Raw genomic sequence first — 20248 nt, forward strand, 5'->3', positions numbered from 1 at the left:
GTATGTTCATCAGAATCAACTTTTGGGGATGCCTTAAACCTCAATTTCCTCTAAAGCGAAGAGAAAACTTCACTGATTCACAAAGACTGCATAAAAGTCATTTCACTTCTCACTTAATTTATTACCTCATAAACACTTTAAGTGAAATGAAATTATCATCTCAATCATTTGTTAAAAGCCTTCTTCAGTTCTGAACAATATTCATGCTATTTAGAGCCATTTTGAGAGTTCAACAGGTGAAAAGCCTTTGGACATGGCTACATCGTGATTGTCATTTGTCAGCCTTTTCAGCTCCACAAACCTAAAACAGTGCAGATGACACATTTGGTGCAGAGCCCACAACTCAGCAAATACTACATGTTACAGACTCTGACCCGCGATGTCGCTGGGGATAAAATAAATAAATAAATAAGTAAATACGAAAGCCAAACTATATTCTCCTGAATAAACATGTACACTCAAACTGAACACTTTAGAGAATACAAATACCTGCCCCTCCCTTCCTTCCCTCCCCATCTCCAGCTGCCTCCCTCTTCCCGCTCCTCCACAACCACCCACACATGCAGGGCCTTGGAGTGGGGGTATGTCACCAGGGTGCAGAGGAGGCTACCCCCCCCCCCCCGTCCCCTTCTGGCTGCCTCTGCCTCAATTTTATCCCACAACTTAGACATTCACATTACTCACACTCTCATTACACATACATATAGGATCTTGGGGGTGGGCACAATCACGGAGTCCAAATTACCATCAGGGTGTATACCTCACCCCTGACGTCGTTGCCCACCTCTCAATTTTAAATACACTTAGTCATTGAGGGCTAGCAGGAGGGACTATGCGCTTACCTGCTGCTCCTTGGCAGGTAGCTCCATGCCCTCCTGGGTTTTAATTGCACCTTAGAACACATATGCATCAACACTACAATGAGCGGGTGGAGGGAGGTTTGGAGTCTTCTCCCACCCCCATTCTCTGCGGCCTGCTGGAGCGGGAGGGCTAGTAGGAGGAGTTGGCCGTCCGACTGCGGTCTGGGGTGTGGGGCCTCCCTGCTGCTGCGGAGTCGGGGTGGTCTGCCTCTCCCCACCGCAGGGAAAAGGGTAACACCACCTGGGTCTGGGTGCAATTCCCCCCTCCAGGGGCAAGGGTACCTAGACCCGGTTTGTAGAGTACGCTTGGGGAGTGTGATTGTGTGTACAGCGTCTCTTTATGTCTGTCTCCACGTTGGTTGAGTGTGGAGTGAGTGCATATGAGAGCATGAGGGTGGGAATGGATGTTTGTGTCTGTGTGTGCCTGTATGTCTGTGTCTATATGTCAGGTTGGGTATCAGACGCCACCTCTCTGGGGACACCTCAGGCCCTCCAAGGTTTGGAGGCCTATCTCCACCCACCACCACTTCCCCTGCCGGTGGCGGACTCCCTCAGGTGTCGGTGTTTCTTTGTGTCTGGGGGTGGGCGTCCGGGTACACACCGGCTCACTCCTTGGCGGCCGCTTGTCGGGGCCTGGGGCCTGGGGCTCGCTCGGGCCCCTTTGGAGGTGGGGTGCCCCCGGCCTCTCGGCCTGGGGCTCGGTCACTCAGGCACAGCTGGGGGCCGGCGGAGCTCACGGGCGCGTCACTGCAACTCCCCCTGACTTCTGCTCCGCGGCTGCTGGGCGAGCCCTCATCTGGGACTCTCCTCAGCTCTTACTGGAACAGTGGCGCGGCTGCCCCTCTGTTGGTCTTCCATGGTCTCTTGTGTTCTGGGGGCCTCTGGATGTCTGGAGTTTTGATCTCCTCCATACCCGCTTCACACCCTGGAGGACGGGGCTGTGGCCCCCCCACACTCCCTAGCAGATCATTACATGGAGAAACCTTTGGAATGCAAGCATGCTGATCCACACAGGTATGCACACATGGGTATTCACAGACGCGGACTAAAGCTTTCTTGGCTGCTACCTCAAAGCACACTGTGCGCTGTCTATCTTGCGTGCTGCACAATATCGTTTATTATTTAGTAAATATTGATATCTATGGCTAGCTAGTTTATTGTGATGGTGCTTTGTTTTCTCTATTATTATGTTGCTCTTTGTTGTTTGCTGTCTCCTCTGTTTGTTTTTTTTGTTTGTTTTTTGTTTTTTTCTCCATACAGGTGACCCAGGAGTTCTTTTTTTTTTCTCTCTCTTCCCCCCCCTCCTCACCGTCTCTTCTCCCCTTTGGTTTTCTTTCTTTCTCTCCCCCTCTTTCTCTCATTCATTCCCCCTGTCCTATTTATTAAAAAAAAAAAAAAAAAAAAAAAAAAAAAAAAATGACAAAGGATGAACTGAAGCTCTGCCATCACGTAATGTCGCATACTGCTGTTTCTGATGTCATTTAAAAAAAAGAAAAAAAAAAAAAAAGAGAATACAAATCTGACATTTTCCCCCCGGCACCTCGTAGACTGCTTGTTTCAGTTTGGTTACATCAACAAAAAATAAAGCAATGCCTGCAAGCACAACCCCTTCATTTTCATCACAACTACAGTCCCCTAGAGAGGAGGGTATTACTGTCACCCACCAACCCCCCAGTGTGTTGAATCATCCCATGTGCATTAGCCAACGGAAAATGAAAAATAACTTGAGACAAGTTGATCTTTCAACTGTACATTTATTTCCAAAAGGCTGCATATACATTTGCAAATTCTACTGTACAGAAAACATCCAAAATGTCCATAATTATAGATACAGTATACCGCAAAGCTGCCCTGGCATTACCAAACATAGCTGTTCAGCACTAGAAAAGCTCTGCAGCCTATTCATTATTATAATCTTAAATACTTTTTTCAACTTATATCTTTAATGTAAGTCAGTATGATTAATTGTTCTTTTTTTCTTTTATCCCCATCTGTACTTTACAAACATTCACCATTTACAGTAGTTAAACAAGGCACAAGAATAGTGATATGAAGCCGAAGGCCATGCGTGAAGCAGGAAAGAGCATCGGACCAACCAACTCAGGTGACGGGAAGTCATGGATGCAACAGTGAAGGTTTTGTCTCATGAAACAGGGTTAGTCTTACACCAAAGCATTATACACAGTGAAAATATGTTTGTGTAAGAGTGTGTATGAGCTCACTTATCAAAGAACTGAATTTCAACGTGTCAATGGGATACAGTAGACACAGCTGATACACATCCAGGATGAAGGTGCACGTTGAGTTTGCTTGTGTGTACCACACAGACAAGATGCTCTTGATGCGACATAAGCCACCGCTAAGCATTACAAAAGCACACGTTTCCTTTTCTGACACTCCACTTGTAGGAATGAAAAGCAAACTACAGTTAGTCACAATTAAAAGATAAAAAAAAGACAAACAAAAGATTACCTTTCATATTCTTCACTTCACAAGCTTCAATTACAGAATAAATGAATTGAAACTGATTACAAATGCATAGAAATGATGCAGGGAAATAAAAGCGGATGGATGTAACCTTTCACATGTACAGTGCCAGCGGTGTATTCCAGGTGACCATATAAGTTGTGATGAACCACCAAGCAAGAGTTTGTTTCCCTCTCTTTGTTGCAAAAATAGTCAAGAAAATTGAACTTAGATGAAAAATGCTGAAGGACTAGATTCACAGGTAGGGAACTGTCTATGTACCTTGATCAAAAAGTATCAGCACCTGGACCATAAAAATCATTTGGTTAGTCTTCTCTTCTGCTATTCTTAGACTGCTGTGTGGAACTGCTATTAGTTGTACCCAGCATGAACAGGAGATCAGCTAGTTTTTGATTTTTAGGGGCTGAATCCCAGTGTTTTCCCAGTTAGTATATCTGTAACTTTGTCAAATAATAATTGATTTGGTTATTATTTAGTTACAGTAATGTAAGCAATATAGTATTGCCTGTTGTGTTGTTGTATAACAGTGGCAGTGGTTGATCTTCACTTGTTGCATCAGACCAATTTTGTACTTGCTAAAGACAGGGCGATAAAGAGCTGAAAATGGTTCAGTTGTTATAATGAAGAATTCGTTGTTTTCCTTTTCCTGATACAAAAGGCTGAATAAATAAACAACAAAAAACAGCATTTATAGTGCCTCAGTCATTTAGTTTATCTATAGCCAACATTTTATTATTCTGAGTAGGCTAACATCTATAACTCTGTATGTTTTAGTAATACCAATGAATGTCAATGCTGGGGATTGGTCTGAGATTCTATTTTGTTCATTTTTATCCAAATCTGTTACTGTTACTAAATTTCACTATGCATTATAATGTAGAGGTTAAAAATGACCCATTTTCTGTTTCTCTGTCTTGAAAATGAAAATTTGAAGAGTTGGTATTTGATTGAATGCTGAAATGTAGCCTTACTGGAAAGTGGCATGCTTATTTTCAAATAAAACCAACACACAGTTACAGTACATTTAATGGTTATTGTCACATTAGCGTTCAAAGATCATGTTACAGGAAAAAACACAAACAAACAAAAAACCTTTCATCTAAAATATTCAGCTACAGTGTTCTTCCCAGTAAATCTACCTTCGCTCTAAATTGTGTTCAAATTTGCTTTTGGATAGAAACCTAGCTATAGCACACTCAAAATTGCACACTGTGTGTCTTTGTCCTGATAATGATTTAAGAGTTGAAACAGGTCAAATCTGACATGTTTTAAGGGACCAAATGCTAAACATCTGAATTATACCCATACTTAACTCCACTCTACTTACCTGTAAGTATACCAAACACACATTTTTGTATATTAGCTATTCAGGTTAGCTTAAAATCGCCAGATTATATTGTAGTTTTGTATTTTCTTTCTTTTTTTCTTTTTTTTCATTTCTGACTTGTGTCATTGTTCTTTCCAGTTTAGTTTTTATTAGTTTCAGTCTTTTTAATTATTATTGTATGTATGGTATATGCGAAAGGCATGATTTAGAAAAATCAGTGCTGATAAGCAAAAAAAAAAGAAGTTTTTCTAATAAAAACACAGAGTTTTTGGAAAGCAGATGACTCGTACAGACATCCAAATCCAAAACCAAATCTATCAATGTTTCAAGTTATGATAATAAATTTTATCAAGCTGACAAATAAAAACTAAGAATATTGCATTTATCTGGATTCTTTTTTAGTTTCAAATTTCAGATAATCATTTCAGTTAGTTTGATTTTTACCCTCACAAGTCCAGATTTATATTTTGATTTTGGTTAACAAAAATGTTTATCTCGTTTTATTTTTAGGTTTAGTTTTGTTTAAGTATAATATTGATAATAGCAATATTACCAACCTTCTGGTCTACATGTCCACATTACGTTTTATTTTACATAAAACAATAAAAATGTATCACCCACTCTGACTTTTTAATGCTGCCTCTGCAAACAGTCTAAAAGCACACAAAACCTGGCAATTAGTTTTTTCAAAATAAAGTACATTTTCTTTTGCCAACTTTTTATCAAAGTTAAATTAAAGTTAGATTTCCATACAGTTAGCGTGAGGCCTGTAAAACTGTAAAATCATAAGCTAATGTTGACAACAGGATGTTTTCAGAAAAATTCAATATAGGTGCCGGTTGGGCTGTTCCATTCGCCTGCTCTCTGTGTTACCTCATTGTATTTTGTTTTTATATCAGCCAAATGTTTTTTGGGTAGATTTATGTCTGATTTATAAAAGTTGTACAAAAACAGCTCCCACAAGTCTCACCAACAAGTCTAGGTAATATATTATAACTTAAAGTCACTTAAGACCTTAAACAACCTTTTAGATATGTGTGATAAGTGTTTAGTTTGGTTAAAATTCAGGTCTGTTTTCCCCTCCTGCCATCATTCAACTATTCTAACCTTCCACTACAGCTCCACTCTTGTCACTTGCTGGCACTCTTCTGTTTCAGTATAAATTAGTGAGACTCTCGGTGGAATTTTTCATTGCTAGGCGTAGAGCAAAGGACATTCCGTTCACCAGGGTTGCAGACAGAAATCTCAGTGGCACATATCAGAAAATTCTAACCTGAAAGTTCACGGCTAGAGACTGCCAGGAGTACGTGCGAAAATATAATTTTGCATAATTTGGCCTTATTCACCCAGCATGCACCTCTCTGGCAAGGTGAAGGTTGTTATGAGACCCGCTGTGATTTCACTCATACAAATCTCTCCGCTGCAAGAACACTGGGTGTTGTTTTTGAATATATCTGATGTAAAAAATACATCAGATATATTCATCAGAAACGTTTCTCCCACAAAACGCTACGTCCAGATGAACAGAATCAACTTTTGGAGATAAAAAGTACTTAATTGAACCTTGAATTAAGAGTCTTAAATAATTACAAAAACACTTTTCTACAAACACCAGCTAAAGCTCTGACAGCTTCAACCTTAGTGTGTGTTCAAATATAAAGATGAGGGGTTAACATTTCAATCTATTCTGACCTGGAGGTCATCAAAAGTTTCACTTACCATTACCTCACATGACTATGACATTTTCCCTTATTCCCTCAGCATGGCGTAGGATTTATATACCTTATATACTGTTACTGTATGTTATATATGTCTGACACTGTCTGTATTCCTTTGTTGTTTTTTGAATAATATGAAAATATGTGACCTCTACAGCCGCGAAATGTCAGTGTGGTGTGTGAGTTGTGTACTTGTGTGGGTGGGTGGTAGACATGGGGGCAGCTGGGTGTGTCAGGGCCTGATATGAGGTCTGTGTGACGGGTGTTAATGGTGGGAAGTGGATGATAAGACGTAGCGATGACCTCTCCGCGGTGCCAGGAAATGATGTTTTACAGCTTGCTCCCTCTCTATCTGCCGCAGGAGGCAACTGTAATGAATTGTAATGCCACGGTTAGAAATCTCACTCTGCCACATTACGCCACAACCAACGGCTCGTTTTCTTTCTTACTTTTTTTCCGAGTACAACTGGGGATGATATATTTATGATTATTTTTTGCATAAATGATCACATAAGTGCTAAAATTTCAGTTTTGGGATTTTTTTTTTTTTTAAATAAAACCAGGTGATTTTGAAGATACCTGCCTTGAAAGTTCACTATCACAACATTTAAGCAATCAGGAGCTTCCCATTAAAATATAACAGTGGACATTAAAAGAAAAGAAAAACTAGCTTTTAAGTCCTTTTTCATTCGTTGACACGGGAAGGGGAGTGTCAGATCAAACATAGGTGACTAACATTACGCCACAGTTGTATCATCTTATTTGCATATTCAGACTTATATGCAAGCGTGTGGACTGCTGGAAAAGGAGCTCCCTTCTCCTCTAACGCGGGTTCAGACAATAGCAGACACAAAGGGGAATAAATTCACATCAACCTAAATTAAAAGAAGTTAGAAACAAACAGAAAGGACTGAGTGGAAAGGCAGACAAAGATTTACAGTCCAGCCTCAGACGGGTTCTTAAAAGAGAGGGGCAGATCCACAGCAGGTGCCAGCTCACCTCGACCTGTTGTGATCGGTCGCCGTGTTGAACACTGGCACCGTCTACTCACCTCGTGACCTTCTACTGCACCGCCGCAGTGTGTTGTCCATCACTGACTGTGTGTGTACACAGATATATACGTCAGTCTGTCAGTTTTTACTGGCTCTCTCTCCTCTCTCAGCCCGTGTATTCAGAAGCGCAGTCCTCTGTATTCTGACTGGTTAGTCTGCCTGTTCCGTACAGACTGCTTGCTTCTATGTGAATGGAGTCAGATTCGCACTCGTCCTGGTCCTTGGGGGAACTTTTGGAGTGGATCTTTCCAATCTCCTCCAGGGCACTGGCTAGAGAGTCAAGGTCAGAAGTGTCCTGGTGACGAGCCTCCCACAGGCTTAGTATGACTGCAGACGGACTCCGCTGCTTTGCAAAATACCCCAGGTTTCTGTAGAGGAGCACATACAGGAACATGAAAGTAACTGTTTAATTACAGATGCCACATACAAGGAACTTGCAAAAGAAAACAAATGTTTTAATGACTTTATCAGGTGGTCTTAAAGTTTAAATGTAAATGTGTAAATCTGCTAGTCCATCACTCGTGGTAGTTCGCCTGCTTCCTATGTGCACACATGCTACAGGAGTCCTTACACAATATGACTTTTCATTGCACAACCAGTTAACCAGAATCTACATATAAAACTGTATGCTTGTCACTGTGTGCCTATTGGTTAGTCGCTAGTAACAGTCACCTACATAACACTGTAAGATATTTAAGGCCCCATCAACTGTCAATCAAATGGTGAGAAAGGTTTCACTTGGGAGACACCCACTTCATGTTACTAACAAGTATTTTGCCTGATTGCGCAACAAATCATTGAATTTCACTGACATTCCTCTGTCGTTACATCATTGCTGCTCTCCTTTTTGTGCACACCCCGCCTAACTTTAAAATCATGGAAAATGATCATTATGTTCTGCAGAAGCACTTACTCAGGTTCAGCTAGCTGATGCATGCCCACAGTAGAGGTTCACGTCAGCTCTTTTTTTAAGCCTACTGTATCCACACACATGAATTAGCACAACATTTCTTGAATGCTGTGATGGAATCAGCAGAGATGCTAATCATGTCGCGATGATGGATTGGACTGTTACTGAGGCTATAATCTTGCCAAGACCCCAGTCACATAGACCTAGTGACTGATTGGTGACTGCCTGGCAACCTGGTTGCTAGGGGGGGAAATGTATTTCCTTAAAAGCTGCAAGTAGCTGCTGTGCAGGAATCATGCAGGAATAAAGACAAGTTAGTGTCCCCCTAGTAACCAGCTAGGGAAAAATTTGTGTTCTTTAACTGGCTGGCAACCAATTGGGAAATACAGGGTGCTTTCAGTATATGGAAGCAGTATATGTAAGAGGAATAAAGAAGAGGCATATGGTGCTGCAGCAAAAGTTGGTACAGAACATCCCAATTGTCTGTTAACATTCAGCAACTACTTGTGGTTGTGAAACTGTGAATAGTGTGATGCAAATAACAAACTGAGACCATTTGCCTTCAAAGCAAATGATCTGGTTTCAGCAGTGAGGAATAACTTTAACCAGCAAGCTCCAAAAACCACTCACCAACATGCGCAGAGGATGCCTAACTTGCATGGAAAAACATTTTTGATCTTTCGAAGCAGTTTCTAATTTATCAGACTTGATTGGTGAGCCTTTAAATGCAGTCTTTTGGTCTTGTGACCATAAAAATTAATGCTGAGGCTTTTTCCCTGTTCCCTATCATACACCTAAAATAACTAGCTTCTTGAAGAGTTTAGTCCAGACTGGCAGGGCTATAGCAGTGCCACTGACATTAAAGTGATCCGTTTTTGTGTAAAGTGTTTGCTGCCCTTAAAGAACGAGAAGAAAGACGTCTGTTTCAAGCAACGTTTAGAACTGTGTCTCTGTCTGCCTCCCCCTCATCACTGCAGGCTTGTTTTGGACAGTAAAGGTTAGCAGCTAACGAGCGAGACTAGAGTGAAGGCACAGCAGCATTTTGAACTTTTAAAGAGCCTTAAAAAAGTTAGAAATGAACTCTGTAAGAAAGATCTTCTGTATCTACTGTTCCGGCTTCATGTCGTTTACCAGCTATTGAGAACATGAAACTGGAAATTTCAAAGCAATGTGACATGTATTTCAAATCATATTTTATTTCACAATGAAATCTGTTCCTAGAAGGGCACACCTGGGCATTGTGCGCGTGACTTCAGTGGGGTCTTAAACAGTCTTCAACTAAACTCCGCTTACTGTTTTTTGCAATTTTGTGGGAAATCACAAGTCAGCTGGCTGCTATTAATTTTAAAGTGACTGCTATTTTTCTACATTACGTATGCCTGTGAATGGAGCTTCACTGCAAATGCACTGGAACCCACGTTTATGACAGATGTGAGAGTACAGCCTCAAAAGACGTGAGATCACATTAAAAAAAGAGTAACTCATGTGGACGTCTGAGTATTTATTTACTGACGTCAGAGGTAAAGCTGTCCACTTTAAAGCTGTGTTTAAGGTTTACAGTTTGAATTGAGGAATACAAAAACTTGACTGATCCAGAGCTGGAACGGACATCTGAACCTTTGCTGGCAAAGCAGAAAAAGCAACAAGGACCTTTGACCACGTTATACACATCGAAAGATGAAGCTGCCAAGAGTAGCTTTGTGATTTCACAAATTCACAAAAACAACTATAACTCGTTCTCTGATGGGGAGATTGTCAAAGAGTGTTTGATGGACTCTGCTGCACTAATACGCCCTGAGAAAAAAAACATTTGGAATATGCCCCTCTCCAGGTGAACCATAATAAGATGGATCAAGGACAGTTTGGGAAAGTTGGAGCTTCAGTTGAATACTAAAGCGGACAATTTTGACTTTTTCTCCTTGGCTCTGTGATGTCCGTGATATAGCCCATTTCAGCCGATCGTTGTCCAAGTCAGGCAAAATGTTGAACTTTTGAAATGATGCAAGATAAAGTAAACCTGGAACTGAAAATTGGTACTTTTGCATTGTTTTAAACACCAGGAGGTGTTGTTTAAGTCAGTATAACTGCTGTACCTGTATTCTTCTCTCAAAAAGGAGAACTCACATCCACACATAAGGAGACATGATCCAGAAGATGTTGGTTCTCTCGGATCTACTTTCATATGTGAACAAGCATTCTCAGTGATGAAGTTTAACAAACCCACATTAAGGGCCTGTCTCAGTGATGGCCACATGTATTTCCACCTCAGGCATCAAATCTGACTTGAGCCCCGGTGTTCCAACCCAAATAGATTTCTTCCATTGTTCTTCAGTCTGCATGCCAAAGTATCCTTGGGCAAGATGCTGTGATCTTAAGCAAAGTATTAAGATACTAACCTTCACACTCTCCGATGTGTTTATTAGAGTGTGAATGTTCTCACTTGTTTGTACTTGTATGAATGGGTGTGTAAGAGTAAATGAGGTGTGTTGTATAAAATGCTTTGAGTGCTCAAGTAGAGTAGAAAAGTGCAGCAGTATACTAGAAGCAGTCTATTTGCTTTGTACAAAGTTTGAAGTCTTTAACTTTGGCAAAAACATGCACAGTTGTTTCTGGCACTGCTGATTAAATATTGGTAAAATGTTGACATTTTTAGGTAGAGATAGGATTAATAGAGTTCTTATCTTGACAGAAATTCTTGTGCCTTTTCCACGGTGCACTAAGAAGTGCAAAAAACAAATGGAAGTAGAAACAGAAACACTGTGTGTAGAGTTACAGAGAGCAAAAACTTAATGGAAATAAAAAAAAGCTCAACCACTAAACAGCTACTGAAAAGAGATAAGAACAAAAGTATGAAACATAAGCATAAATCTTAATATCATTATATACAGTAATTGAAAAAGGCAGGAAGTAGCACAGTGTGGGTTAAATTTTTCAAATGTCAGAAAAGGGAGGATTTATACTCTCCCTGTTTCCCAACATCCACTCTATTAGTAGTTTGTAAATAAATATAGGTACTAATGAACAGACCTGTGTTCAGCTAATTCGTCCCAGTTTCTCACGTTGCCCACCCCTGTTCAAGGGACAGCAGACCATTACAAGGTATTTCATAACGGTCATTGCTGCAAATCTTTGATTTGTTTATTGTTAGCTGACTGTGCATTTACACATTATTTAAGGTGAATTTTTAAGAAATGGCAAGAAGAACCCGTATCCGTGCTACTCTACAGAGTACTCTGAGAAATCCATCGTGGCCTGTCATAAAATGCTGAGTTCAAACCTGTGATTTACCATCAATGTTTTTCATCTTTTGTTAGTTTCTTTGCATTTTGTCCTGTCGGGCTGTGTCTACTTTTATTTGTCTTTGTTGTGACTTCTTCTCTTATTTTGATAACTGTAGACCTTTTGCTGTTTTTACTTCCTGTCCTTGTCTGTTTTCCCTCCACTGCAGTAATGACTACCCCGCCTTGATTGTTTTCACCTCTGTTAATTAGCTCCATCTGTTCCCAATTATTCCCCCTCCCTCTCCCCCAGGTTGCCTGTTTGTTCTCCTTTTGGCTCCCAGGTTTACATTTAAGTGATGTTTTCCTTTGCAGATGACATCATCTTTTATTTAAATGTTTCAAAATCTGAATGCAAATACAGTGCACGTAATATGTTGATGAAAATGACCAAGACAAAAATTTTACATGGTCATTCCAACTGCTCTTACACTTTATAGTTGTGTTTTAATACAAAAACACCAATTTAGGCCTGCATGACTGGGGCTACGGTGATTAATTTCACAGTGACTGCCAGCAACTGCTCACACCTGAGTGGAAAACACTGAATTTTCCCTAGCCACCAGAAGCTGCCAAGTAAACTTGGGACAAAAAATAAGAACATTTGTGTTTGGTTGATTATTTCTTTGTTGTAACAATGCTTCTTGCCAAGAAATCTGATACTGTTGGAAAGCCAGCTTATTTCCCTCAAATAGTGCCAGACTTGTAAGGAGGATGTATTTGTGGGTTGAGCAGCAGACCTGAGTATGTGGGTTGCATCAATGAAAAACTTGCAACATTATCTCTGCCACTGCTAAACAGCTTATTCTGCTATTGGCTCCTGTTCGGTGCTGTTTATTGGATTGGATGATTGAAGTCCGAAGACACAAGACATATTGGCAGTTTAATCATTTATTAATTTAATAATTTACCAAAAAGGAGCCTCAGCAGAGTTCAGAAGAACCCTGGGGCCCGTTCTTCGTACGTCGCTTACTACATCCAAGATCAAATGACACATCCAAGATCAAATCATCGCGCTAACCGTGAGCTCGCTAATCCGGTTCCCCGAACACACCTGCTGTTGACGATTACTACAGCTGGACGCAGGAATGTGACATCACTGGGTGTCGTAAAAGGGGCTACGCATCGATAGTAGAAACATTGATCGGCAACCCGCTGATTGGTCGGCGAAAATGTCCAAGGGGCGTGCTCGGTATTTTCCGGCAGCAGAGCAAGAACTCATGAGTGAGGGATTTCAGGAGTTTCAGAGTTTAATTAAAACGCAAGAGAACACTGCAAAGGCTGCAAAAGCAAGGAGAGAGGGCTGGCAGAAAGTTGCTGACAAATCAAACTCGTAGGTAATTTAATAATAATAATAATAATGGATTGGGTTTATATAGCGCTTTCCAAGGCACCCAAAGCGCTTTACGATACCACTATTCATTCACTCCCACATTCACACACTGGTGGAGGCAGCTACGGTTGTAGCCAGGCTGCCATATCGCGCCATCGGCCCCTCTGGCCAACACCAGTAGGCGGTAGGGTAGATCTATCATATGACACTATATTGTCCAATATCATATGGCATTATATTATATTATAATATGTTATATTATATCCCCTTTCACATTAGAGCCACAACAGGACCCACAAGAACATGGGAACAAGTAAAAGTGGAATACAGGAGTATTCTACAGAATGGTAATATTTATCTCTTAGATTGCTTTGCGTCTCTTGGCAAGGTAATACTGGCCTGTAATACTCTGTTAGTTTGTTCATAACAGCAACCAAGAAAAGGGCAGAGGAAAAAAAGACAGGTGGTGGTCCTGCACCCCCTCGTCAACAAGTTGGTTAAGTAAATAATACCCTCACGGGAATATCGATATCTCTCTATGAGCACACTGTCGCGCTGAGCTAAAGGATCCTGTCTGTCCCGCAATATACGCTGAATTCTGAGGACTCTCCTTATCAATCTTGCACCTTCCGCAATGGGTTGGTCGCGTATACGGACAGGACATGGCTGCGACAGGCTTCCCAAATCCACCTTCGCTTTTATAGCCGTGGTCTCTCATCTTGATTACACGAAGTAATTTACAATTACTACTCTGAAATATGAATTACATCTGTAATAATCACATACATGTAATAGAATGTTAATAGTACATTTCCCTTTTTTAGGAAATGACCTGTATGTATCTGTGTGAAATCAATAAAAGGATCAAGTGCTGCATTATCTTTAGTTACATTGATAATATTTATTTATGGTGAAACAGTGGAAAAATATCGCTGTTGCTTTCGTATAAATGAAGCGGACATACCTGCGTGGCCGCGATCTAATCCTGTTTACATAAAGTAAACCTGCTCCCGAGCAGGTTTACGCTTACGGCTCTGTTGCTATGACAGCAAGTCCCGGATGAGCTTCGGGGAACCGACTGATCCAGGATCACGCGAAATCGTCAACAATCTAATCCGGCTAACCTACTTAGCGAGGTACGAAGAACGGGCCCCTGGTCACGAGCTTGATCACACACTTCTGAGGGACTTCTGGCACATGCAGAATCAAATCAATCAATTGCATATAATAAAACAGTTAAACCTTGGCCAATAACCTCAGTAAATTCTTTTTGTTTATTTTCCCTGTATATCAGGTTAATTCAACTTAGTTTCATCTTGTGGTTCTGAAACCACTGTTTTAGGACCCTGGTTATGGAATCCACTAAAAAACAATAGTTACCTATAATGGCCCCAAAATTGATCGTTTAAAATCCTAATATTAAACCCATTTGGGTCATTGAATCCCCTTTATTTGACTCTTAGAAAATCAGAATACTGAGTGCTAACTGTAAATTAATAGAACTAAAGAGTGTCTCGCTGCAGTAAACACAACCATCTGCTTTTCCATGTACCTAGAATGAAAAGTTCGACCCTTTAAGAATAAATTACCACCGCAAGTGATTACCACTGAACAGAGTTTGCTTTATATTTCATTCTCAGCTTCTGCCAAAGGAAAGGAAAACTAAAGCTTGTTGCCATGCCAATACAGTACAATGCCTTTGTGTCTCACTGAGCAGGGAGTCCAGCTGGGGGCAGTGTTTCACTGCCGCTGTGTGGTTCTTCACAAGAGACACAACAGCAAGCAGCACAAAAAAACTGCAACGATTGGTCACATCAGGCTCAGTTCAAAGCTGCCCAACTTGGAGAGGAAAGCTTATCTGGATAATTTAGAAATCCCAAAAGACTCTTAGATAGCAGCATCTCATGAATCATGCACTTAACAGGAGATCATAGCTGACACCAGCTAAGGCCAAGCAAAGACAACAACTGGGCCAGGGAAATAAGAGTGCAGCGTCTCATCAAAAATGCATATTTGTGTTTGGGAGAAGAAAAAAATCAGCTAAGAAGTAAGTGGTCAGAGTGACAGAAATGTTGGAGGCTCACTGGATTTCGCACTGTTTATGTTTCAAAAGTAGAGTGGATGTAGGTGTCAGAGTGTGTATGATGTTCCACAGCATCCCACAGTCAGTTACACCACGTGCCATACAGTTAAACAATCAGCCGTCTCTCTTGATGCTCAGGGAGCATGAGCAACCTGAAGCTACATTCAGCAGCTTATCAACACCCACAGGAGTCTTATCACTGTCATCAGCAGTGTTGGTCAAGTTACTTGAAAAAGTAATCAGTAACTAATTACTGATTACTTCCCCCCAAAAGTAATCCCATTACTTTACTGATTACTTATTTTCAAAAGTAATTAGTTATTAGTTACTTAGTTACTTTTTAAAAACATGATTTACAACCTGAATAGGTGATAAAGCGATAGATCTTTCAGCCCAATTCTACTTTTTCTGCATAATCCATCATATAAAATGTAATCAAATGGAAAAATTCTCTTTTTAAATTTTTTTTTATCAGTTTTAATCTTTTAACTTTATGCATCAAGCAAACATTAAATTATATGCAACATTCTCTGACTGGAAGAAATTTGTTTAACATTTAAATTATTTTCTGCACATTCCAGCACATAAAATAAAATAGGTTTTTGTGTTTACACTCAGTCTTTCAAATAGATGCAAGTAAAACACAGCAGAAAATAAATGAAATCAAAGACTCAGCAGTCGTGTTGCTCTATTTTCACCTGTTTAGCAGGAGTGGGGGCGGGCGGATGTTTGCCCTGGTGCAGGTGTGCCGCATCGGTGGGTGGAAGAATCCGCAAGTTTCTCTGTGAATTGCCCATTCCAAGGCAGCGTACTCGGTGCTTGCTCGGAAGTTTAGGGTTTTTTTCACTGTAAAAATAAGTTTTCTTCCCACGCAGTGAACAGTGGACGCTAATGTTTTTGTCACTTTTTACGGAATCAAACTCAAAGTAAGGTCAGTACTTCCACGCTTTACTTGAAAACTAATCGGATTACCCATCTCTGGTCATCAGCCTGTGTTCATTACAGAGGGCACACACACACACACACACACACACACACACACACACACACACACACACACACACACACAGATCATGCGGCCTCAAAGAGGATGCACATCATACACTCACCGATCTAAGTGGAGCTTTTGGGCTAAGAGTTGCCAGTCCTTGCCCTTGGCGTTGGCAGTGTCGAAGGTGGCACAGATCCTCTGGCGGATGGACAGGGGGATTTTGAAGGCCTTGGGCCCCGTCTGGGACGTGATGGTGCAGTCTGTCTGCATAAAAAATGGAACTGACTCCTTTTCGGTCTGGAGGAACAGAACAGAAGCAGACTAATCAGACCAGGGCCAGAGAGGATTTGCAACTCTGCAAATAGTTGAGGTTTACTGGGTCAGGACCCTTCGGACAATATTTTTACACATTAAAAGATCAGTAAACAGACTGTAAGCCAATGAGACAAAAGTGATTGGTGTATGGGGGTACTTCTCAATCTGTGGATTCCTGTGGCCTGTGGATCAAACCATGAAAACCATCTTTTAAGCCTACATGTGGACAGTTTAAGGAGTATCAGTTTTCTGTGGCCTCATTCTCATTTTCATTTGACCATACCAAGATTTCAGATTTAATAAAAAAAATTTTTTTTTTACCAAAACAGAATAAAAGTTGCGTCCATCCAAATAAAATGGATGGAGGTGTGAAAAAAATGCTGTCATAACACAAGGGGCAGTAGTGCTGCATTTGACTGCCTCTGTGAACTAAACTTGGAGAAGAAGAAGAAGAGGAAGAAGACAGCACACTGACACAAGAATGCCTTACTGAGTTCACAGTCTGGTTTCTGCTCAGTGAGTGCTGAGGTCATAACTTGAAACATATTGCTGGATTGTGATCTATAAATAAAACACGTTAAAATCTTGCTGTGCGCTGTTTTCTTCTTTGTGTGTCTTCTGCACATGCCCAGTGGAAGAGTTGCCTGCACTGGTTCAAATGTGGATGCAAGCCAGCATTACTAACATAGCACACAAAGTTAGTTATCACAAAGTCGAGTCAAGATACGAGCACCGTAACATAAAACAGCATGTGATTAATCATGATCATGGACAGTTAATATGTTTTTTTTTTTATCACAATACTAAAGCTTAGAGAATAGTAAAATGGCTTTAAAACACTTGGAAGCCAACAGGAAGAAAAACGAGGATTCTGTAATTTTTATTTTATTGGTCAGTTTCTAAGAATCTGAGGATAGGTGTCACTGCTGCGTTTAAAGTAATTAAAACTAATTTAAATCAAGTCAAATTTAATGTGGAAGTCCTGAAATTTTTTTAAATATGTTAAACGTGGGCAGCACGGTGGCACGGTGGTTAGCACTGTTGCCGCACAGCAAGAAGGTCCTGAGTTCAATTCCACCATCAGGCCGGGGTCTTTCTGTGTGGAATTTGCATGTTCTCCCCGTGTCTGCGTGGGTTCCCTCCGGGTACTCCGGCTTCCTCCCACCGTCCAAAGACATGCAGCTTGTGGGGATAGGTTAATTGGATAATCCAAATTGTCACTAGGTGTGAATGTGAGTGCGAATGGTTGTCTGTCCCTGTGTGTTGGCCCTGCGACAGACTGGCGACCTGTCCAGGGTGTACCCTGCCTCTCCCCCTATGACAGCTGGGATAGGCCCCAGCGCCCCCCCGCGACCCTGAAAAGGATAAGCGGAAGCGAATGGATGGATGTTAAAAGTGCAGTAGACAAGCCTTAACCATGAAATTACTTGTGGCAGCAGTTATGAAACCTTTGGGGGAAAAGCAGGATTGATTGCCCTGTGAGAGAGAGCTCATAAGCAACGTTCAGTTGGTATTCTTTTTAACTGGATCTTTCACAAAACCAGTTTACTCATTAACCTAATATAGGCAAGCGATTTAAAAGGAAAGCAGTGTGCTGTTTGAGCTCTGTTACTAATATAATATCATTGAGTCCTCTCCTTCCATTTAGGTCTAACAGCATATAGTTGGAGTAACATTATAACATCTATGTCTTTTTACAGACTTTCGGCAATCCTGAGATAATGTAGCAAGATTTGGATGGATTGAGTATGGTTCGCTCTGGTGCAAAGAAGTGGTAAAGCTGTTTTCAATGATATCCGTTCAACATGGTGGCCCCGCATTGTAAAACATGCTGCAGACCTCTGGAAACGCCTGTTTGCTGTATTTACCAAACTGAAACCGCTGATGTTTTGAATTCAACACATCACACCTATAAAAGCTTTTTTTTCTTCTTCCTGTCTGACAAACTCCACTAATCATCAAGGCAAAATTTAATCAAACCATAAAAAGTCATTGTAAATAATATTTCACGTCTGACTGTGACTTTTATTAGTACTGGTGGCCTTGAGGTAGGACAAGCGCATTTGTGACTGGTTGTGGAAAAAGCAGTTGGGTGAAATCAATGAGCAGCACTCTCTTCTGCCTTAACAGCAACTGCCAAGGTGCTCTTGAGTGAGTATTCCTGACTCCTAGCTGCTCCGGTGGAGCTGTTCAGCAGCTGATAGAAAGCTGTTGTTACAGCAGGCAGCTCCCAGGTGTTGGTGTATGTGAACGTGAAGGCGGCTATTTGCCGGAACATGCGTCCTCTTGGACAAACAGAGGTTAAAAAACACAGAGCAAATGCACCAAACAGCTGGATCTTGTTTTTGGAAAGAAGGGAAGGAAGAGTGCTCTCCTCGCTCTATTAATACACAGCTCAAGCTCAGGAGAGCTGGTCCTGCTCTGGTGTACACACTCCAGGAAGGTTACAAAAAGGTTGAGTGAAAAAAGTGAAACACCCTCCCCACAGCTTCAGAGCCTCACCTCGGCCACAGCCGTATAGACCTGCAGAATCTGCTCATGGCCTTTGACCTGGCGCACGCTGATTTTGCAGGAGAGCTGGGCGGTGACAGGGCTGTATCTCTCCAGAGAGAAGGCACAGTACAGGGGCTGCTGGTTGCTGCACCACACTTGGGGGAAGGAGAATTCCTGAGGAGGGAAAAGAGAGAGAATAGATCAGCGACATCACACTCAATGGTCAATATGACCTAACCCAAATTATACATTATGTTAATATAAAACCAAGTGATATTGTATAGTTGATGAAGTGTACAAATATAAACAGTTGTAATTTATCTCTCCTGTTTATCCAATTCAGGGTCACAAAGGAGCTGGAGCCTATTCCAGCTACCATAGGGCGAGAGGTAGGGTACACCCTCACTACTCTATTGCAGGGCTAACACATAGAGACAGACAACCATTCACACCTATGGGTAATTTAAAATCACCAGTTAACCTAACCTTTGGACTGTAGGAGTACCTGTATGTGTGTGTGTGTTATCATTCAGTCTATAAACACAACAGCTCAAAAAGTTTTGAATGAATTCTCATTAAACTTTGTAGGAGTATAGAGTGGAGGCATGTTAACAATTCATTAAAATATGGCTTACATCCACCAAGGTCATCAAGGTCAACTCAATGATTCATTGGTCTAAAATTGACAAGAAGCCTTGTAACTTAGAAACTATGAATTCTTATGTTAAGTGTGCTGTGTATTGTCAACGCGTAGAACATACTGTATAAGATTGTAATACAACATGTCAGATTTAACCTCTCCTGTAAAGTCAATAGATTAATCCAGTGGTTCCCAAACTTTTTTTGCTAGGCCCCCTTTGTTTTACAAGAAAATTTTTCTCGCCCCTCTACCACGCAAACACATCCTCCCACCACACACACCCATATTTTGTTTTCAAACTTCAATGCGGTTCATTTCCCACCTCAAACATTTAGTAAACAATTAAGCAAATACAAGTAAACTGCAATAAAATCAGGTAGTAATAAAATAAACTACTAACTCTTTAAGCTACGTCCAAACCTACACGGGTATTTTTGAAAATGCAGCTGTTTCAATGCGTTTGGGCCTTTCGTCCACACGTAAACAGCGTTTCAAATCAACGAATATGGAGACTTTGTAAAACTCCTTTTTTGCGTTTACGTGTGGACGAGGAATACAGTTCGTCAAACAATGTCAAGGTATGTGCCTTTTTTCACATCACGCTGTGCGCCACGTTATTGTTTACATGAGATTAATTGCAGAATGTCAGATAGAGGCAAAATACTGTTAATCTGACTATCTGCAGGTTTTACAGGCTTACATATACAAACACAGTTACTATCCTTCCATTTAGAAAGGCAGCGGCGTCACGGTGTGATTAT

At 41.0% G+C, this 20248-nt stretch overlaps 1 protein-coding gene across 1 annotated transcript in view; it reads right to left on the bottom strand.

Annotated features, from left to right (window-relative positions):
* Nucleotides 1–7491: 7491 nt before the first annotated feature.
* LOC146620850 (netrin receptor UNC5D-like) overlaps nt 7492–20248 on the bottom strand; it is a 283997-nt gene continuing 271240 nt past the window's right edge. The window contains exons 15-17 of the mRNA XM_085367098.1: nt 18857–19021; nt 16158–16336; nt 7492–7812 (exon numbers count right to left, since the gene is read on the bottom strand). Coding sequence (XP_085223224.1) covers nt 7551–7812; nt 16158–16336; nt 18857–19021 — 606 coding nt within the window. The 3' untranslated portion in view covers nt 7492–7550. The remainder of the gene's footprint in view (nt 7813–16157; nt 16337–18856; nt 19022–20248) is intronic.

This window comes from Diplotaxodon limnothrissa, linkage group LG12 (assembly GCF_057381915.1).
Source record: "Diplotaxodon limnothrissa isolate DT_005_m linkage group LG12, D_limnothrissa_male_GT1.1, whole genome shotgun sequence".
In the NCBI taxonomy this organism is placed as follows: domain Eukaryota; kingdom Metazoa; phylum Chordata; class Actinopteri; order Cichliformes; family Cichlidae; genus Diplotaxodon; species Diplotaxodon limnothrissa.